General features: G+C 43.4%; 1 protein-coding gene across 1 annotated transcript in view; it reads left to right on the top strand.

Annotated features, from left to right (window-relative positions):
* LOC126328393 (protein takeout-like) overlaps nt 1-23509 on the top strand; it is a 77293-nt gene that overhangs the window by 9597 nt on the left and 44187 nt on the right. Inside the window, exon 3 of the mRNA XM_049996031.1 lies at nt 14648-14795. Within this exon, the coding sequence (XP_049851988.1) occupies nt 14648-14795 (148 nt within the window). The remainder of the gene's footprint in view (nt 1-14647; nt 14796-23509) is intronic.

Here is a 23509-nt window from a genome sequence, read left to right as displayed (position 1 = left end):
TTCTGACATTCCGCACTCCGATCAGTTGAATGACAGTTTTGTTTCTTCTGATAACGACATCCTCTTGAGTAGCTCCAGCCCGGAGGTCCGAATAGGGGACTATTTTACTTCATTTAACCATACAGTGGAGCTATACGCCCTCTGGAAAAACTGCGGCTGTAGTTGCCCCTCCGTTTCAGCCGTTCGCAGTACCAGAACAGCAAGGCCGCTTTGGTTTTGTTAAGAGGCCAAATCAGTTAATCATCCAGACTGTTACCCCTGCAGGTACTGAAAAGGCTGCTGCCCGTCTTCAGGAACCACACGTTTTTCTGGCCTTTCAACAGATACCTCTCCATTGTGGATGCTCTGTGATACAGCTATCTGCTTTATGGTGGTTGGAGGGGGGATGGGGTGAAATTTCTAGAAAGATATATGGACTCGACTCGCAACTTGACAGATACCTTTCTCCTTTTAATCCATGAGACTTTAGCCTATTGGAGAGTCATTCTACGTGAATAGTACACTGAAGAGCCTAAGAAGCTGGTACACCTGCTTAATATCGCAGAAGTGCCTACAACACGACGTGGCGTGGATTCGACTAATGTCTGAAGTAGTGATGGAGGGATTTGACACTATGAATCCAGCAGGGCTGTCCATGAATCCGTAAGAGTACGAAGGGGTGGACACCTCTTCTGAACGCCACGTTGCAAGGCATCCCAGACATACTCAATAATGTTCATGTCTGTGGAGTTTGGTGGCCAGCGGAAGTGTTTAAACTCAGAAGAGTAATAATTCTGGACATGTGGGGTGTCGCATTGTCCTTCCATGTGCGGTCAATCCACGAACAATGAGGTCATAAAAGACCCGCGAAAATCCCAACTGGCGAAGAATACGACAGGAAATCGGCTGTGATTGGAACCACACCGACATGCTCGTTAAGTGTTTCTGGGGAAACTGCAGAATATGACCAGACAGAGAATGGAAGCTCACTACAACCGCGACACTCGCCTACGTATGTAACCCCTTTCGTGCATATTGCACTATGCCATTAACATGTATTTCACTTTTGTCCCAGGTAACAGAAATCGCTAAATGTGACAGAAATTAACATCGCCGCGAATGAAACTCTTCCAAAAGTCCGCCATATCATTCAAAATCAATCATACAAAGTCGTCACGTTCAAATATGCCTACTAATTTATGTTGAATTACCGAGATGTCGTTTCGTTAATGCTGCATATATTAGAGAGATACGTATGATAACAAAAAAGTAAAACTGACGTTCTACCGTTCTCCAAAGCCAGACTTTCAGACGTGATTTAAAACATAGATGCGAATTCCAGTTGACTGGAGTTTCCTGTCTTTGTGCAGGATGGGCTGGACTGAACTTCGTTTCCCAGTGGCGACACCACTTGTAAGGTTGTGGGTGAGTGGGTCAGGCAGGCCGCTGGCAGAGGCGGGGCAGAGAAAACAGGCAGGCTGTCTCGAGCAACAGGCTGAGGCAAAGACAGAATGAGAGAGAGAGAGAGAGACGGACAGCATGGAGGAGGCGGAGCGGAAGAAACCGTTACACCGCAAACCGCAGGCGCCGGCCACACAATGCCTCCCGTCGCCCATTAAGCACTCACTTTCTTTCGTTGAGGTTGCCGCCACGGATAGCCGACGCAGCAGACAGTGCAAAAATACATGTCGCAACCACCAGGTCACTCGTGTTACTTATATTTCGTGTCAGAGCTCTGTAATGAGGTATAACAACACAGCTGCTAACTGCTGCTACGAAACCGTTAGAACCACGTAAGCTGTTCTCATTTGTTGGAAACGCATAATTACATGCTGCAGTAAAAAAGTTAACCATACAAGCTCATGTCAGATATACAAGAATGAGTAGCATGCAGGAAATTCACGAAATTTAAGTACAAGGATTTCGGGCTGTATCTCTGGGTTTTGCCGTCACTGATCGGGAAAATGTTTAAGGATACTTCCATTACCAGTTTTTTTTTTTTTTTCCGGAGACGTATAGTTCGGCCTCATTCCCTTCGCGGGTGTCACGCGGGAAAAAGACTTTCATTGTCATTATAACAGATGTAGCCAATTGCCTTGCCTCGCTGAACACAGCATTTTTCCCCAGATCACCGAAGCTAAGGGGGAACGTACATAAAAAAAACTATTTAAAAAGTTCACAACTCCGCGATTTTGGAGATACGGCAATGAAATTTTGTACCGTGCTTTGCAGGAAATTAACAAATTTACTTTTATATTCCTCGACATATATATATTAAACTTTTTATGTAATTTAAAAGTTTTATTTTGAAAAGATAATGTATGTACCTTTCTCGCAGAAACTATTAGTGAGATTTCTACAAAATTTTCTCTGTTTAATATCTTTGCATATAGTAAGCTTCTCTCAAGAGGTTCTTTGAACATATCGAATAGGAGAATTGAAATAATCGTTAATTAAAATTTTGTAGGTATAAAATAAAATTCATGCAAAATTATAAGCACCTTTCCCCATATTCAGCTTTTTCTGAGAATTTCAAAATTTACTATTGAGACAGCATTTATTTTGTTTATAGAAATAAATGTGCTAAATTTCTAGTTCTAACCTTGGTTCAAATGGCTCTGAGCTCTATCGGACTTTACTTCTGAGGTCATCAGTCCCCTAGAACTTAAAACTCATTAAACCTAACTAACCTAAGGACATCACACACACCGCTGCCCGAGGCAGGATTCGAACCTGCGACCGTAGCGGTCGCGCGGATCCAGACTGTAGTGCCTAGAACCTCTCGACCACCCAGGCCGGCCTAGTTCTAGCTTTCGTAGATTCTGAGAGAAAGGTACATAAACTTCAAATTAAATTTTCAGGAAATGCAACTTAAGGTTCAACCTAACGATTTTTCATATGTGACCTCTTCAGAAGGCCCCATATTTGTAATCAGGGTCCTCTTGCCCTTCAGGGCTTCTCTTCTGGTTTCTTGTGTTCTGGCTTCTTTCCTTGACCCGGCCTTCAACTGACGCGCCGTAAATTTATTTTTCTCAAGATGTCTTGAGTGAAATTTCCTGGCTTAAAGCCCATTCTCTCTAATACCTCTATCCTCCCGAGGTTCCCATCATTAAATACAAGAACTACATTATAAGTTGCAATTCTGATAACTGTAGCAGATAAAAATCTGGTTCTAAGGCATTGTTTCCATAGGCGTGAATTTAAAGACTCATTTGTTTCTAAGATACGGAACAGAATCACAGGTGATGCATAAAACCAAAGAGAACAATGTATCTCGTGCACGTTTGCTCTGAAGTAATGCAGGGAATCGTTGTTCACCTAGATAGTATTGAAATATTGCTTTAAAAAGTGTCAATGGAAGGTCGCATTACATATTTAATTATTTTTCAGGTACTTCGGATGCGATTTCATCATTGAAACTTTAGGAACTTATTTTCCATGAGTTCTACTAATAAATAAAAATAAATTGAATTTTTTGGGCGATTTCGTTAAGGTGCCCCCTTTAAGCAACGTTGGGCATGGTCAGCACCTGGATGGGTAACTGGCTGGGTACGACCCATAGTGTTGGCTGCTTTCCCTGCCTTTACGACAAACGGGAGCAGCGGTGACGGTGTAATCCCCTGATCGTCAGTCTTTGTGCCAATGTCCTGGATTAAATTTTAAACCTCTTTGCATTGTCTCATACAGTGAAGCTGCTGACGACATCATTCGTCCTTCGGATGGGGACGTTAAGGTCGGCGGCCACTTTGGTACTTTTTGAGAGGAGTAGGCACGTGCCGGCACCGGGTTCAAGGCTCGTTCTTCTGTCTTCATCATCTAACACGAACATTATACTACACTACACACATACACATACACACACACACACACACACACACACACACACACACACACACACACATCACATTCACCTACACTTACCATATACACACTACTCTCACATTTTGTGAAGGAGAAGTGCCAGTGTGCACGAAGGATAGGAAAACCTTCCCAGTTCGGCGTCTGAACCTGTTCCTTGGCGCATTCCAGTTAGCCTTGCCACACGACTTTACTTTATTACGTTGGAAGTTCTCAACAGCAAAAGCTCGTTTCCTCTTAGAAGGTCGAGTCTCAGAAATTCAACAGTAAGTCTTTCGGTCGGGGACAGTTTCCTTCTGCTACCGACTTACATAGTTTAATGAGCATTTCTGTGGCGTTCTTGCATGGTTCAGTCAGCATGGGACGAATCGTGTTGCTCGCATCGCAGCCAGCTCTTCCGTTAATACACTACTGGCCATTAAAATTGATACACCAAGAAGAAATGCACCTGATAAATGGGTATTCATTGGACAATTATATTATACTAGAAATGACATGTGGTTATATTTTCACGCAATTTGGGTGCATAGATCCTGAGAAATCAGTACCCAGAGCAACCACCTCTGGCCGTAATAACGGCCTTGGTACGCCTGGGCATTGAGTCAAACGCAACTTGGATGGCGTGTACACGTACAGCTGCCCATGAACCTTCAACACGATACAACAGTTCATCAAGAGTAGCGGCTGGCTTATTGTAACGATCCAGTTGCTCGGCCACCATTGACCAGACGTTTTAAGTTGGTGAGAGATCTGGAGAATGTGCTGGCTAGGGCAGCAGTCGAACATTTTCTGTATCCAAAAAGGCCCGTACAAGACCTGCAACATGCGGTCGTGCATTATCCTGCTGAAATGTAGGGTTTCGCAGGGATCGAATGAAGGGTAGAGCCACGGGGCATAACACATCTGAAATGTAATGTCCACTGTTCAAAGTGCCGTCAATGCGAACATGAGGTGACCGAGACGTGTAATGAATGGCACCCCATACCATCGCTATGGGTGATACGCCAGTAGGACGATGACGAATACACGCTTCCAATGTGCGTTCGCCGCGATGTCGGCAAACATGGATGCGACCCTCATGGTGCTGTAAACGGAACCAGGATTCATCGGAAAAAATGACGTTTTGCCATTCGTGCACCCAGGTTCGTCGTTGAGTACACCATCGCAGGCGCTCCTCTCTGTGACGCAGCGTCGAGGGTAACCGCAGCCAGGGTCTCCGAGCTGATAGTCTTTGCTGCTGCAAACGTCGTCGAACTGTTCGCGCAGGTGGTTATTGTCTTGCAAACGTCCCCATCTGTTGACTCAGGGATCGAGACGTGACTGCACGATCTGTTACAGGCATGCGGATAAGATGCCTGTCATCTCGACTGCTAGTGATACGAGGCCGTTGGGATCGAGCATGGCGTTCCGTATTACCCTGCTGAACCCACCGATTCCATATTCTGCTAACAGTCATTGGATCTCGACCAACGCGAGCAGCAATGTCGCGATACGATAAACCGCAATCGCGATAGGCTACAATCCGACCTTTATCAAAGTCGGAAACGTTGGTACGCATTTTTCCTCCTTACACGTGCCATCACAACAACGTTTCACCAGGCAACGCCGGTCAACTGCTGTTTGTGTATGAGAAATCGGTTGGAAACTTTCCTCATACCAGCACGTTGTAGGTGTCGCCACCTGCGCTAACCTTGCGTGAATGTTCTGGAAAGCTAATCATTTGCATATCACAGCATCTTCTTCCTGTCGGTCAAATTTCGCGTCTGTAGCACGTCATCTTCGTGGTGTAGCATTTTTAATGGCCAGTGTCCCACAGTGTTAACCAATACAGGGAAGAAGGACCGATCAGAGCCTCGTGCACCGGCTTCTTCGTGCATCCAATTCTTTATCATTGTTGTAATACCTCTTACTATGGTATCTGCATTCCATCGCTATCTTTAAGTGGTCGCTCCACCATCAATGGACCCATGTGGATGGATAACCTTAATTGTTTGAAGGCTGAGATTGACTGCAGTAATTGTTCGCCATTAATGAAATCGGGTGAATTCTCCTATTTATGATTATTACGTCTGGTTACGTCGGCGGTCACCTTCCACTTTCAGCGCTATGTGTTGATCAGCTGCAGATTATCCTACGCTTTAACAGCACTTGTGTATTCATGCGATATTTCCCGTTTACAACGGGCCTTCAAGGAATAGCCTCATAAAGCTACCTTCATGTGTCTGTATAAAAGTGTTCACTAAATTTTTAACTTCAGTGACGTTATTGTTAAGTACGAGTTTTACTGAAGAGTAATGTGCAAGTGTATTTTTACACTTGTAGCTTGCTGTGCAAAGACCTTAGCATCTTGGCTATGAAACATTTGTTGATGTCAGGATTGCCTTGCAATGTCTCTTGAAAAGAAACTTCGAACTCAGCGGAGACTACCAAGTTCACGTCTAGGTAATCTCAGAATTATTATCAGCCAAGATGATCAGAAAGCACTCGAAACACGAAATCATGTTCTAATAGTCTCACAGGAAACAGATCTTCGAGCACCCGTTTCTTCTTAGTTTCTGCTTCTTAAAAACCACATGTGAAATGCAAGTCAGTGTCCTCAACCAAAGATCACCGATTCTTTTAATTCTCATTAAAGACACAGTCTTATACGCAAACGCGCCATACACACTACTAAAGCAATCAAGACCTATCTGTCTTAGGAGGAAGGAAGAAAATACCCCGTGTTCTCTTGAAAGGAACCCTCCCGGCATTTTTGTATTTCCAGCTTGCTGGGTTAATAACACAACAGCAATTTGTGTTAACCATTTCGATGTAGAAAACAGCCCAAGTTGTGAAATTCAGTGATCGTTTTTGGGTATCAAAACCCATTCTCAAACCATCCATACATAAAAATGGCGTTCCCGTTACAGCACGAAAACCATGTTAAAACTGTGCATGTTTGTATCTAAGTCAAAATTTTTGTGAGCATTGGCACGACAAGCAGAGAACTGACGCCAGAATCTAATCGTCAGTTAAATAAAAAGAACTGAATTTCTCAAGTTTGGATGTTCTCTACATCAGATCCCGGTATTTGCCTTATGTGATTTAGGGGAAACCACAGTAAACGTAAATCAGGAGGCCGGATAGGCGACTCCATCCTGTAGAACGCGACTCCTGTGCCTCGCCAGCCACTGCGCCGTGTCGCTCGCTCTTACTTAATTAATGTCAGTGATTCCACCATGAATCTGATTTGAGTCCTGAGCGTGCTCACATGCCTTGTACTCCGGGCAGTAAAAGGAAACTGGATACTGTTCTACGGTATGGCTATCAGCACATCTTTCAGTAGTAGGATAATTTTTACAGAGTTTCGACGTATTAGTATACCTCTGGAACACGTTTATCAACCCTAAACTGTTCTGAAGACCATTGACAATCTGTTTAGAGAAAAATTAAAACAATAAACGTTCTTTCTTTTACTGCTTGTATCTTTACTGTTTACGGCATTTGTACCGTAAACAAAGTTTATAAATTTCGTATCATTCATTACTAATGACAGTCAAATTATGTCTGAGAGCCTCTGAATTCTATACATTTATGATTAATTGCTGTCAGCATAGCCAGTTATTATAAAAAGCAGCTAACTAATGTACACAGTCTTTAATGTCAGAGTGAGCAATGGCAGAAAACGAAAGCGGTCTCCATGTTACAATAGACTAGAATAGAATAACCTATTGCTTGGTGTACCAAAATAACAGTAAAGTGTAAAGCAAATATTTCTTCAGCAAGGTTTATCGGAAATCAAGAATTACTGACGCTCTAATATCATTTGCGGAGTGCGAACAACAACTGGTTCTACTGTAGTGTAGGCTTGTACGGAAGTGAAACGTCGCCGATAAAGAGTTTAGCCAAGCAGGAAATAGGGACTTTTGAAATATGTTTGATGAAGAGCAATGCTGAAGAGTAGATGAGTGAACCGTATAGGTAATTAGGCATACTGAGTCTAACTGTGGAGAAAATAAATTTATCGCACAGCTTGACTGAAGTGATGGTTTGATAGGACATGAAGGAATAGTCAATTTGGTGATGGAGGAAAGTGTGGACGGTAAAAATTTTACAAGGGGAGAAAGGCGCGACATCAGGAGTCATGGTGAAATGGATGTGCGTTGCAGCAGTTATGCGAAGATGAAGAGGCTTACACATAACATACTAGAGTGGAGAACTGCAATAAAATGGTAACTGGATTGATGCCGACAGCAACAACAACAACAACAATAAGAAAATGGTTCATGGAAGGTGAAGGTAGTGTGAAGCTATGGAACTGAGCTATAACGTTTGGAAGATCGTCCATCGATGGAAACAAGTGCCGTTTCCGTGTAGATCAGGGACTAAAATGCGGAGCCTACACAGTAGAACAATGTCAGGAAGAAGTAAAGAATGTAAGTAACACTGAGCAGCAGTGCGATGAACTGGGTATCCCACTCAGACTGGGAACTAGATGGCTATACTCGAAGACACACAAACACACACACACAAACACACACGAACGTCCTCCCCCACCAGACAGGTCACAATAGTTTTCACCAAACATTCAAAATTAGTGCCACACTGAACAGAAACAACACGATGAAGAGGTCATCCGGTACAATAAAATAGCGCTTCTCTATGAGTATAGAGAGGTTTAAGTGTTTACTCGAATCAGATTTTGTGCACAAAAAAAGTCGAAACAGATGAGAGTGGAACTTAAAAAAGAAGTGTAAAACTGCGTATACAATGGCAACGCAAAAAGAAAATCGACCACAGACGCGCAATTGCACGAAAAAGGCAAGGTCAGTGAAATACGCAAGCACTACTCTCGAAAAATCATTTCAAATATAAACAAATTTATTTACGAGTACTTTCTAGATGACTTGCTATAAAAACGATAAAAAGGTATAAAAGCAAAATTTTTTTATAAGTAATGCAGTTTCAGGTGAGCACTAGAAACAAATTAATAAATACACAGAACCTTCAACATCGCAGCGCGTCAGCAATCGTTGGTTAGTATATTAAAAACCTAAAACCCACCTCGATTACGAAAAAAGAACCTAGTGTTAAGTGTTAACCCAGGTTTCGGCGTAGATAACTACACCTTCTTCAGAATAGCAATGAAACCCACAAGAGCCTCAGAAGACCTTTGTCAATGATTAAAAGAACACCATGGCTATACATTTATAAACGAAAAAGAAAAGGAAACACAAACAGCACTTATGTGCATAGTCAAAACCACTACTTAACCTAATGGTGTACGCTCCACCTCACACCGGCCTATGTTCGATGGCCCATGACCACACTAGGTGCTTTTTTCGCAATCGAGGCGGTTTTTAGGTTTTTAATAAAATAAATACACATGTTGTAGTTTTTGAGGTTTAACCCAAAAAGCAATTGCGAACTTCGTGGGATATTTTAAGAGATAAATCGAGACCCATAAAAGATGACACGTAGGTGTCGAAACATATGTGGGTAAACAGAAAAAGAAATACATTGTATTTTGCGTAAGACGAAGTTTAACCCCCCCCCCCCCCCACACACACACACACACACGAACACACAAAAAAGGAAAAACAAAGGTTAAGTTCTTCCAAAAATTTTAGTAACCTGTGTTTTCATACGGCTACGTTCTGCTTCAGTCTAATGAATGGTATTTCGCATAAACACCATCGCTTTCAGCTGAACGCCTACTGCACCTACCGGAGCAGACAACAGACATTGTACCGGTAGTTAAGGTGACCGCGACCCGTTATAGATGGAAAGCTATTGATGCAGTCGTAATACACTTCGTGGAAACGCGTGCGTCAGGACGCCGTGCAGCGTTTGACCTTGGAGAGTGCGGGGACAGAGAAGAGCGAGCGCGCATTACCCAGCCGTGCGGCTGTCAGTCGCAGAGTGAAAGCGTGGGAGGCCGGCCCGTCCCAGCCTGCGGGCTTCCGTCAACAAGGCGCGTCTCAACGCGCGGCCCGCTTACGGGAGGCGGCGGGAAGCAGCCGGCAAGCTGGCTCTGCTGACAAACAGTTCTGATGGCGCGACCGACAGGAGAAACCGTGGGCGCGCCAACTCAGCGACGCCTCTGCAGCGTCATCTCCGAAGAAATATTGTCATCAGAGGAAGTTTACTGTACGTGAGGAAGTACTTTCTCTAGCTGAAGACTGAAGCCTCTCCATCACTGCGGAGAGTGCTAACCTCTGTGTCGTCACACTGCGTCCTCATGGTGAGGTCGTAGTCAAGTAGGAGTGGTATCGCGCACCGTACAGCCTGACAACCAGGACCGTTGGTCCCGGGTGCCATTTCGGTTCATAGCAGGATCCCTTTGGCTGTCGTCCACGACCCCCTCACAGCACAAGGCTACATCGACGATGTTCTATACGCCGTTATGTTGCCCTTCATGACAAGCCATCCTGGGCTTAAATTTTGCAAAATAGTTCCCCTTGCGCAGGCGGAGAGAGTTTCTACTGCTTGTCTTCGTACTTGCCAAACCCTGCCTTGGCCAAGGAAGTTGCCGGGTCTCTCCCCAACTGAGAAAGTTTGGAGCATTATCGGCAGGACCCTCCAACCAGCTTGGGATTTTGACGATATGTAGCTTCAGTTAGGAAGAATTTTGCACAATTTCGCTCAAGGAGACATGCAACAACTCCAGCTATCAATGACAAACTGAATAACTGTCAGCATAAGGGCCAGAGCTACAACCACACGTTATTGACTTGCTCAGAAAAAATGGCTCTCAGCGCTATGAGACTTGACTTCGGTCATCAGTCCCCTAGAACTAGTTAAACCTAACTTACCTAACTAACGAAGTTTAACCCCCCATACACACACACACACACACACACACACACACACACACACACACACACGCATACAAAAGAAAAAAACAAAGCTTAAGTTCTTCCAAGAATTTTAGTAACCTGTGTTTTGATACGGCTACGTTCTGCTTCTGTCTAATCAATGGTATTTCGTATAAACACTCTCGCTTTCAGCTGAACAATTCAATTCAATTGGCTCTGAGCACTATGGGACTTAACATCTGAGGTCATCAGCCCCTAGAACTTAGAACTACTTAAACCCAACCAACCTAAGGACATCACACACATCCATGCCCGAGGCAGGATTCGAACTTGCGACCGTAGCGGTCACGCGGTTCCTAGAACCGCTCAGCCACTCCTGCCGGCGACTTGCTCAGTTTGTGAAACTCTATCTCTTGGATAATTTGTCCAATTTTTCTGAAATTGTAATCCTGTGTTTGTCTGAACATGTACATCACATTATAACGATGCTACATTCTTCTTGATCGTTACTTAAAATCACTTAACTTTTTTCTGGAGTTAATTTTGATAAAACAACATAAATTTGCTACTTCTCATTATTTATTGACAACAGAACAGCATTCTCGACACGTTTAAACAAAGCACTTCACAGACAAGACTAATCTCTTTGACAAACTGACCTCACGGGTTGACTTTCAAACACACTCTCAAGCAGACTCAATAACAACTGTCTCGCTGCATCGCTATATATATGAATTTTAACAATCCTTTCCAAAATATTCCATCGTTAGTTTTGTAAAATTTCAATGTTACAATTAAAATTTACAAAATGTAGAGAAACTGAAGTTAGAGCCGAATAAGGAAAAAATTACAATATTAATTGACGTAATTTTTGTAGTATCATCACTAGTTCCAAATATGAAAATCGATCTGAGCTTTAATTACAGTAATGTCTCTTGTATTACATTAGGTATGTAATTTATTACAGTTCGGTTTTGGTTACTAATATGTAATGGTAGTACTGAGCTCGTGCTTTTTCCGATTAAATACGTAGAACGTACAAATAAAATCTCAAATTCTGTAAGTTGGAAAACTGTGACATGTAAACAACTGGAGTGTTGATTAGAAATGTAATTGCAAAGAATATTAATTACAGAGGAAGGCATAAAAATAAATAACACATGAAAATACATCGCTTGGTAATAACTTTCAAGCCATTTCTCAAGATAATGAGGTTCTTTGTCTTAACTCGTTACTCGATTGAGGCGCCGGCCACCTATACCAACACTTCTACAGAATTTTAATATTTTCCGCCAAATATTTATCGCTTCAATTTCTTTATTATACATTCAATTCAGCATTTGTACGTAATTTTGTTAATGGCAACAACTCTTGATAATGATGAAGTACACGTTTCTCCAAAAACATGTTACAAGTCTTCACAAAATATTCAGCTTTCTAGCAAATTGGAGGCAAATGACACTTGTATGTGTATCTCTATAAAGTCCTAGGAAGCATCAAATCGTCCGACAACCAACCGGATACATACAAAAAAAAGTGATATTAGACATTTCCTCTGACTTTTGCGGAAGCCCGTTTCATTACAACATCTATCGATTCCCGTCTCATTCGGATGATTCCTTCGTGGTGCGTCGTTTATTTACTTATTTGCATATAGACTTATTTATTTATTTTTAATGTACAGGGTGTTTAAAAAATGACCGGTATATTTGAAACGGCAATAAAAACTAAACGAGCAGCGATAGAAATACACCGTTTGTTGCAATATGCTTGGGACAACAGTACGTTTTCAGGCGGACAAACTTTCAAAATTACAGTAGTTACAATTTTCAACAACAGATGGCGCTGCAAGTGATGTGAAAGATATAGAAGACAACGCAGTCTGTGGGTGCTCCATTCTGTACGTCGTCTTTCTGCTGTGAGCGTGTGCTGTTCACAACGTGCAAGTGTGCTGTCGACAACATGGTTTATTCCTTATAACAGAGGATTTTTCTGGTGTTGGAATTCCACAGCCTAGAACACAGTGTTGTTGAAACAAGACGAAATTTTCAACGGAGGTTTAATGTAACCAAAAGACAGAAAAGCGATACAATAAAGGATCTGTTTGAAAAATTTCAACGGACTGGGAACGTGACGGATGAACGTGCTGCAAAGGTAGGGCGACCGCGTACGGCAACCACAGAGGGTACCGCGCAGCTAGTGCAGCAGGTTATCCAACAACGGCCTCGGGTTTCCGTTCGCCGTGTTGCAGCTGCGGTCCAAATGACGCCAACGTCCACGTATCGTCTCATGCGCCAGAGTTTACACCTCTATCCGTACAAAACTCAAACGCGGCAACCCCTCAGCGCCGCTACCATTGCTGCACGAGAGACATTTGCTAACGATATAGTGCACAGGATTGATGACGGCGATATGCATGTGGGCAGCATTTGGTTTACTGACGAAGCTTATTTTTACCTGGACGGCTTCGTCAATAAACAGAACTGGCGCATATGGGGAACGGAAAAGCCCCATGTTGCAGTCCCATCGTCCCTGCATCCTCAAAAAGTACTGGTCTGGGCCGCCATTTTTTCCAAAGGAATCATTGGCCCATTTTTCAGATCCGAAACGATTACTGCATCACGCTATCTGGACATTCTTTGTGAATTTGTGGCGGTACAAACTGCCTTAGACGACACTGCAAACACCTCGTGGTTTATGCAAGATGGTGCCCGGCCGCATCGCACGGCCGACGTCTTTAATTTCCTGAATGAATATTTCGATGATCGTGTTATTGCTTTGGGCTATCCGAAACATACAGGAGGCGGCGTGGATTGGCCTCCCTATTCGCCAGATATGAACACCTGTGACTTCTTTCTGTGGGGACACTTGAAAGACCAGGTGTACCGCCAGAATCCAGAAACAATTGAACAGCTGTAGCAGTTCATCTCATCTGCATGTGAAGCCATTCCGCCAGACACGTTGTCAAAGGTTTCGGGTAATTTCATTCAGAGACTACGCCATATTATTGCTACGCATGGTGGATATGTGGAAAATATCGTACTATAGAGTTTCCCAGACCGCAGAGCCATCTGTTGTTGACAATTGTAACTACTGTAATTTCGAAAGTTTGTCTGCCTGAAAATGTACTGTTGTCCCAAGCGTATTGCAACAAACGGTGTATTTCTATCGCTGCTCGTTTAGTTTGTATTGCCGTTTCAAATATACCGGTCACTTTTGAAATACCCTGTATTACAGTTGTAACAGATGTTAACGAAAACGGGAGGAACAAAGAGGGCGAAATCCACTGCAGGTACATTGCCTGCTTCTGTCGAATATTACCCCGAAATCACTGAACCTGAAGCCCATACCGACGAACAGGTTATGATCAACAATATAGCACGCGTCATGCAGTGAGAAATAGCAGCGAAGTTCTGCATTTGACTTAGAACGCTGGTGTACAGGGTAGTGATCAAGGACTGTACGTCTGTACCTTTTCTCACCTTGCTGCACGAAATAACGCACAATGATACGAATGTGGCAAAGACGAAAAACTGGTAATTTTCACTTTACTTGTAAAATTAACACGATGTTATATTTTATCCGACAAAACATATCCGGACACTTTTCAATTCCAGAATATCTCCTGAAAAATGTTCAAAAATTCCGTCTAAACCGATAAATACCGCCTGACATTCTTATTGACACTTTCCCTCGACCACACTCCATATGCCACTGACGGGCTAACTTATCACGTGCATGTGTGGCCGTTGCGAGAAATTATGCCTATCTCTTGACGCGATTATTGTACGACGAGGTCAAAAAAGAATGAGATGAAGATGTTTGCTTCCAACACTAGAGCTAATTCCTTCCTCGTGTCATATTTCCATTGGTACAAAAATTCCAGTTTCTATGAAACCATGATTCCAACAAATTTCATTTCCCGACCCACAGGTCAACCTGTGTCTGATTAGGTGTTTCAGTTGACATTGCTAACCAGATTCTAGATTACAGGGAGTGGTTTTGCTCCGCAGGCATCTCGGAGCTGGGCCTGCCGCCCCTGGAGCCGTTCGTTGTGCGGGAGATGCTGGTGGAGTACCGCCAGGGAGACGTGGCCGGCAAGATGCTCATCAAGAACTCACGCACCCACGGCCTCACCGACGTCATCGTCGGTGATGTCAGGTACTGTACTCCGACCGTCCTAGTGGTAATATACCTCACCACTCCACTAAAAAATACGTGCTTTTTCAGAAAGATTCATCCGGTTTCACAAAACTATGTCTTCTATACGAACGAAGATGGAAACTTGGCTTAGATTTTGGCTTACATATCGAAATTAAAAGATTACCTTGGCGCCAGTTGTGAGTTTCTGAGTCACATGGTTGTTCTATGATATTATTATCTCGTTAACGAAAACAATGTAGGGCCACTCGGGATGGCGTCAAGACAGCAGCAAAAGGCGTTATGAGTTCTCCGTTTCAACAAATACAATTCATTTACAACTGTGTGACGTGATTTTCGCGTAAAGTACGGCACTGCAGCTCCTACATTTCAAAGAATTCGGCAATGGCAGCATAAGTTTCGAGGCACTTGTCGTTTACTTAGCGGAACATTCACAGTTTGCCTTAGTGTGCTCATCCAAGCCGTAGGCTCTACGTCTTCCAACAGAGTTCTGTACGTAGTCCACAGAACTCTAATCGTGCCAACCGAGAGTTAGCTATTCCTCAAGTGTTTATCCGGCGTTTTTTGTGGCGACGTTTGTGTTTCAACCCACACAGTATTCTCAATTGCTACAAACCTTCACGCTTGTGATAAACAGAAACGCCCGGAGTGAAGTCAGATTTGAGGCAGAGAGGGAAAATTACAATTTCCTTTCCCTTTTAGTCGTCAGTGACGGAACTGCATTCCATTTAAGAAGAGAAGTAAGTCGTGAAAACGTAATAATATGGGGGATCCAGCAACAACATACGATAGTCGAGCGCGAGAGAGACTCTATAACACTTTTTGTTTCTTGTAAAAAAAAAAAAGGTGGTACTTTTTTGAGGAAAAGACGGTACAGGAATTACGAACCTGCGTCTGTTGGAAATCTTTCTTTTCCACAACTGCGAGAACATGTTGACAATTCGGTTTCCAACAGGGTGGAACACCAATGTACTGACACATGTGTGTGAGAATATTTCTTAACAGCGAACCTAACTAACCTAACGACATCACACACATCCATGACCGAGGCAGGATTCGAACCTGCGACAGTAGCGGTCGCGCGGTTCCAGACTATAGCGCCTAGAAACGCTCGGTCTCCCCGGCCGGCTGTAGACCAAAGCTTTAATCATTAACATACTTTTGGCAAGTACTCCGAGATTCTACGAACATGCATGTAAAATATATGGGCTTGGAAAAACACACTGGTTTTTTGAAAATAAAAAATTCTAGTCCTATGAGTAAATTAAGATTTTTCTCAAGCTTCTATATTCGTCGTGGTGAAGGTACAGTCTTGTCAAATCTAATGACTCTTTCTGAGATATTGTGAACTGCAGTCTCCAATCCCTATGAAGTAGCGTACAAGATACATGGTGCAACCATTCTCAGGTATTACAAGATGAACGCTACTTGGATGAGCAATCTTATTCTGTTCGTCCTGACAAAGTAATTCGTTTATGTGAAAGTCCACATAACTCGTGTGATAGCGGCTCATCCAAATCAGTATACAGCCTTGAACCGTGGAGTAGACCAGAAGCAGTGCGTCACAGGTTTACATTCGATCCGTTATTAGTATTAGCAAATACTCACAAATGCTGGCTATCATTTTTAGTCCACTGTTGAGTGACATTACAATTTACTTCTTACTGTGATCATTTTTATAGTCTGCCTTCATGTAAGTTGTCAGTGATTCACTCATGTGGTAGCTGCAGGTTTTTCAGTTTTAACTGGATTCAGACGAAGTATTTACTTTAACAAACATGGGGCCTTCCCACGACTTCCATTCATTTGTTCGATAAATACCATGTACCGGTAACGATAACGAAAGTCTAGAGGTTTTTACGACGTACTGAATACTAACTGAATTTTCACATTTACGTATAGCTGTTGTTTACTTTCCAGCACGATATTTTAACTAGGCACGTACGAGTCATTTTCAACTGTAGGAAAGACAATTTACATGGGCTACTCATGTCACACTATTTATTAGCACCGTGGATGGAGTTCACGAAGTGTTAAGAAGCTTGATAACAATGCTAATCACAGTAGGTGGTGCCGCGGGCAGCGCCAACGGCTGTGTACGTGCGAAACTCAGCTGTCCGATGGGTTGCCGCTCGTCAGGGGTTTCGGCGTGTTCCGTCGTCTACGCTGAGAGCAACTGTGGGAATGACGGGATCCCACGCACCAAGTACTCAAAAGTATCCGAACACCCCCAAAAACATGCGTTTTTCATATCAGGTGCAGTGTGCTGGCACCTACTGCCAGGTACTCCATATTAGCGTCCTCAATAGTCATTCGACGTTGTGAGAGAGCAGAGTGGGGCGCTCCACGGAACTCACGTACTTCGAACGTGGTCAGGTGATTGGGTGTCACTTTCGTCATAAGTTTGTACGTGAGATGTTCACACTCCTAAACATCCCTATGGCCACTGTTTTCGATGTGACAGTGAAGTGGAAACGTGAAGGGACACGTACAGCACGAAAGCGTACAGGCCGACCTCGTCTGTTTACTGGCAGAGACCGTCGACAGTTGAAGACGGTCGTAATGTGTAACAGGCAGACATGTATCCACACCATTTCACACGAATTCCAAACTGCATCAGGATCCTCTGCAAGTACTATGACAGTTAGGCGGGAGGTGAGAAAACTTTGATTTCATGGTCAAGCAGCTGATCATAAGCCACACATCACGCCGATAAATTCCAAAAGACGCCTCACTTTGCGTAAGGAGCGTAAACGACGACTGAACAATGGAAAAACATTGTGTGGAGCGACGAATCACGGTACACAATGTAGCGATCCGATGGTAGGGAGTGGCTATGGGAATGCCCGGTGAACGTCATATGTCAGTGCGTGTAGTGCAAACAGTAAAATTCGGAGGCGGTGGTGTTATGGTTTGGTCGTGTTTTTCATGGAGGGGCTTGCACCCCTTATTGTTTTGCGTGGCCCTATCATAGCACAGGCCTACATTGATGTTTTAAGCATCTTCTTGCTTCCCACTGTTGAAGAGCAATTCGGGGATGGCGATTCCATCTTTCAACACGATCGAGCACCTGTTCGTAATACACGGCCTATGGTGGAGTGGTTACATGACAATAACCACCCTGTAATGGAATGGCGTGCAAAGAGTCCTGACCTGAATCCTATAGAGCGCCTTTGTAATGTTTTGGAACACCGAGTTCGTGCCAGGCCTCACCGACCGACATCGATGCCTCTCCTCAGTGCAGAACTCCATGAAGAATGGGTTGCCATTCGCCAAGAAACCTTCCAGGACCTGTCTGAACGTATGCCTGCAAGAGTGGAAGCTGTCATCAAGGCTTAGGGTAGGCCAACACCATATACAGTTCCAGCATTACCGATGGAGGGCTCCACGTACTTGTAAGTCATTTTCAGCCAGGTGTCCGGATACTTTTTATCACACAGTGTATCTAATTGATAGTCGCTAAACTGGTTAATTAGATTATCCGTAATGCATACCTCCACAAACTCTATAATCCAGTCCGACCATGATGTTTCTGCAGCCGGAAATATATTGTTCCCTTGTTTCATTGCGTGTCTGTTGGAGAGCTGATGGTTGGCAAAAGCAGACTTGATCCGTTAAAAAAATGAGATTTTAGTACTGGTGTTTACTGCAAATCTCTTCCACAGTGCGTGTGGTCCGATCTACATATACCATGTCATTCTGCCTATTCCAATTTATTGCAGCAGTGAGCGTTTCTGTCTGTAATACCAGGTGGAGAGTGGAAAGTCACTAACTTGAAATATGCGGAGGAGTTTGACTGTCTTAGATGAATCACTCAATACGGAACCAAAGTTACGTATTTTGCGCGCTTTCTGTCCTCAGCCTCCATTGGCTGGGTTATGGCTTTAACTGTTATGCTGACGGACTCGAAATCTATTGTCCTTATACTTAGTTTCTCCTAGGATTTGACCTAAATCAAAACAATCGCATCGAAAATAGTATGTATTGTACGTAAGCCTGAAAGATTTCGTGGCCGCATCAATATCTTTTGCAGTTTCTTGTTACACAGCTAACGTTTCCACCCCTATGCTGTGATCTTCTTGAGGCTGCTCTCGTGTGTATGGTTGCCTGAGTGCTCAACTAACTGGGACATCAGAAGATCCCGACAGAGGGGATCAAACGGCAACTGCACAGGAAGAAGCTGAAAAGAAGCATGACGCGGCTGTAACACAGAGAAAATTTTAATTCCAGTATGCATTCTGGGCATTATGTTTTGAGCACGCCTTGATTTCCCAAGGACAATTACAACAACTGGCTGAACAAAAGAGATTGAAACAAAATATTAGAGTAAGTGAGATTACGTTGAATCTATTTCCTCAGAGAGCCATTATTCATCTGTCTGATCAAACCATTCAGGAATATGGAACAGCTATATTTCTCTACTACGATGGTGAGCTGGTTACTCTTTTGAACAGATCTGAAATGCTGTATGTACGAGGGTCTCCTTATTTTTTTATATGAAAACCCGTAAGGATTTTTAACTAAAACAAACTTCATTAACATTCTACATCTCTTTCCTTCATGACTAAAAATTTATTTCTCAACATAATCACCCTGGCGAAAAACAAATTTCTCCCAACGAGAGGCTAGCTCGTTGATAGCGTCACTATAGAATGTTTGATTCCGCTAACGGAACCACAATTTCACCTCTGCTTGCACCGCTTCATCACTATCAAAGTAAAGTTCTCGAAGTGTTCTTTACGTTCCGGAAACATATAACCAAATGAAAATCGAGTATGTCCAAGTCTGGACTCTAAGGAGAATGGTCGTTGACTGTGAAGCCAAGGCATCGGATTGCTGCAGATCTCCGCCGCACGGTGCGGTCGCGCAATTTGAGGCGCCATGTCACGGACTGCGCGGCATCTTCCGCCGGAGGTTCGAGTCCTCCCTCGGCCATGGGCGTGTGTGTGTTATTCTTAGATAAGTTAGTTTAAGTGGTGTGTAAGGCTAAGGACCGATGAGCTCAGAGGTTTGGTCTCTCAGCAATTCACGCATATCTAGACATTTTTTTTTTGCAGATCTCGCAGCGTTCGTGTGTGATCTGCCATTGTCATGTTGGAGAGGGTGCCCCATGTGTGGAAGAACTCTTCGAATTCGTTTTCTGTGGGATTACAACACGCATCGACATAGATACGTTACACACCGTCATGTTACCCGGTACAATTTGGAGCCCTCTAGCGCCAGAGCGAACTGGCGCAGCCGACCGAGTAATAAGCATACCATATAGTATCTCAATCAATACCGAGAACAGAATAAAAAATTAGAAGGCATTACTTTTTGGCAAGCCCACGTATGAGATGTATTTCTCTTCCCAGTCGGACCACACCACAATACTATAACGTACCTCCAAAACACAGGCTGGTTTAAAGGCTGCTGACTTAAAGACCATCTCCTCAAGATATAGAAGAAACAGGGCACCTCGAATGGCAAACATGCCGGCCCGTTAAAAAAAATCCTGCTTAAAAATAAAGTATGTTCAGGAAACAGCACACCGAAACAAAGAAGCGATGTCCGCATGAAAGTTATTGGCAACCAGAGTTAAACATGTTTTGTTTGGGATCCGTATGTTAAATGTCTAAATGATAATTTCGCCATTTGGCTGTTCTTTTATTTTCTTTTGAATTGCTTGTTCGTTTATTTTCTTTCGAACTCTACTGCAACTTTGACACTGCAGTGTCAAATAGTATCCAAATAAAATAAAAGAATAGTTAAATAGCGAAAATGTTATTATTTACACTGTTCTACACGACCGTGAATCTCAAATATCATAAAAGCACTCTCTCGTAATGTATAAAATAATGGATGTTTGGAACATTTACTTCAGTGATGGATAAAATTCTAAACAGATGGCTACCTAACTAGATTTCACATTTCTTACGGACGAAATCTGAGTGGCTAGTCGAATTTTCTCTAATTTCACGAGCCGTAGGCAACGGCCTTGCCGCAGTGGATACACCAGTTCCCGTCAGATCACCGAAGTTGAGCACTGTCGGGCGCGGCTGGCACTTGGATGGGTGACCATCCAGCCGCTATGCACTGTTGCCATTTTTCGGGGTGCACTCAGCCTCGTGATGCCAATTGAGGAGCTCCTCGACCGAATAGTGGCAGCTCCGGTCAATGAAACCCATCATAACGACCGGGAGAGCGGTGTGCTGACCACACACTCCTCCTAACCGCATTCTCAACTGAGGATGACACGGCGGTCGGATGGTCCCGATGGGCCACTCCTGAAGACGGAGTGCTTTGCTTTCACTTGCAATGGTCATTGGAAGTAATGCAGCTGCTAATGATATAGCCTGGCTTTATAACTGAAATTCGCCTTTAATGGCTTTTAATTGGATCGTCGTCATTGGACCTAACTGCAAAGACTAATGGTCTAGTCTGGCTTTACAGCTAAAAATTCAGCTTTCAACTGGCCTTACCACATCACGAAATCAATGAGACTGCAAGGAATAAACATGTTTGTTCTGTAACACACAATTCCGATACCGACGATGGAAGAACGTTAGTAACGCCACAACACAATAAAAATCAAGAGTTTTCCCATTCTTGTATTAAGGTTATCCTTGGTAACAGAAATGAATGCCAAACCTTTAACAGGACCAGCGACGCTACTTTGTTGTGGATGGGAGCAGGTTTTCTTTACATTTCAACTGGAGTACAGCCGATAGTAACTTTCTTCTCTGAGATAACGCCGTACTCTTTAACAGCAAACGCATTTTATTGCTCGACGTCTCCGAGACATGGCGTTTATGTATATACAAATTACAGGCTGACCGAATATGTAAAAAGGATACCACAGTAGCTGATACAACGATCTGTTGTTCATGATGTTGAGGATAGCGTAGGTTTCCGAAAGGCAAGGTTTATTTTTATTGGAAACAGACGCTCCAGTTGCCAATTTTTTGATGACACGGATTGTTACTAGTCAATTACGAACCATTCTCAAGCGTTAATGTGATTATGCAACGCAGAACGTCTAACAAAATGTATAAAATGCTTCTTTGTCAGATGGAGTAAAGTGAAAGTTGAAATTTATATATATACTCAACCGGCAAACACACTGATATAGGCATTCATATTCAAATACAGAGATATGTAAAGAGGCAGAATACGGCGTTGCGGTCGGCAACGCTTATATAAGACAACAGTTGTTAGACCCTGGGGCATGTCAGCAGTAGGCGGTTGAAGGTGGTAGAGGCTCTGTAATGGATAGGGTGTGTGCAGTTGGAATGATATGAGACCTCTGATACGTCTAGGTAAGACTCTGACAGGTGACAAGCACGTAAGTATCCTGTCTGACCACCTGTATCCATACATGTCGATTGTGCATTCCGATGGACTTGGGTAATTCCAACACGAAAATACGACACCCACAACTCCAGAGTTGCTACAGATTGGTTGCAGGAACATTCTTCTGATTTTTAACAACTCCGATGGCCACCAAACGCCTCAGACATTAACTTTGTTGAGCATATCTGGGGTGCCTTGCAAGTTGCTGTTCAGAAAAGATCTCCACCCTCTCGTACTCTTACAGATTTATGGATAGCCCTGCAGGATTCATGGTGTCATTTGCCTCCAGCACTACTTCAGACATTAGTCGATTCCAAGCCACTTCGTGTTGCGGCAGTTCTGCGTGCTCGCGGGGGCCCTACACGTTATTAGGCAGGTGTGCCAGCTTCTTTGGCTCTTCGGTGTATATATATCTGTCTACTGTGAGAAAGAAGACATGATAAAACATAAAAGAGAAAGCATTGTTTACAATAATGCTTTGTTTCAGTATTGATGTTCATTTGACTGAATACAAGTTCTTTATAATTCGGAAAATAACAATGGGCGATGCTATACAAAAGGAATATAATTTCAGATGACAAAGACTTCGGCATTTGCGCCAAAATACATTTTTATTGTCACTGCACTGCTCTTCACAAAGGACGTTCTAGGGGACTTCATAAAGTAAGGTACACTGTCGTCCCACGCTAAATCGTTGCTTAACAAGAGTAGCGCAATGTCAGAAGACAATACATGTTCTGGGACGCGTGGGGTAGCCGTGTGGTCTAGGCGTCTTGCCACGGTTTGCTCGGCTATCCCCGTCGGAGGTTCGAGTCCTCCTTGGGGCATGTGTGTGTGTGTTGTCATTAGTGTAAGTTTAAGTTAAATTAAATAGTGTGCAAGCCTAGGGACCGATGACCTTAGCAGTTTGGTTCCATAGGAACTTACCACCACCAATACATTTTCTGGGTTTACGGCACACACTGTTCTCCTGTGGTGCCTATAACAGGGTGCGATGGAATAGCGTGACAACTGGAAATGTACTACAAAGTTGAAATACACAGGACAGAACGATTCTTGTGAACAAAATGTCTAAACTTCACACAGATACATCGTCAAATTTGGGCGATTTATGGACGAGATATAATGTCGCGAACAGCCGTAATGAAATGGTGGCAACAATCTGACGAAGGCCGCACAGACGCGGCTGATGCTGGTCGGCAACGAAGGCCATCGACATCGACCACAGACTACAATCTCTACTTAACCGAGGAACTAACTGGCAGCGATCACAGTTTTTCCGACGATGAGGACGTTCACACAATTGTCCTCGAATATCTCCGTGACCAAGCAGCGGATTTCTAACGGCGAGAAACTGAACAACTGCTAGAACTTTACGACCG

This window comes from Schistocerca gregaria, chromosome 2 (assembly GCF_023897955.1).
Source record: "Schistocerca gregaria isolate iqSchGreg1 chromosome 2, iqSchGreg1.2, whole genome shotgun sequence".
Lineage (NCBI taxonomy): Eukaryota > Metazoa > Arthropoda > Insecta > Orthoptera > Acrididae > Schistocerca > Schistocerca gregaria.
The sequence above is the reverse complement of the archived record's forward strand: the minus strand, read 5'-3'. Positions and strand labels throughout refer to the sequence as shown.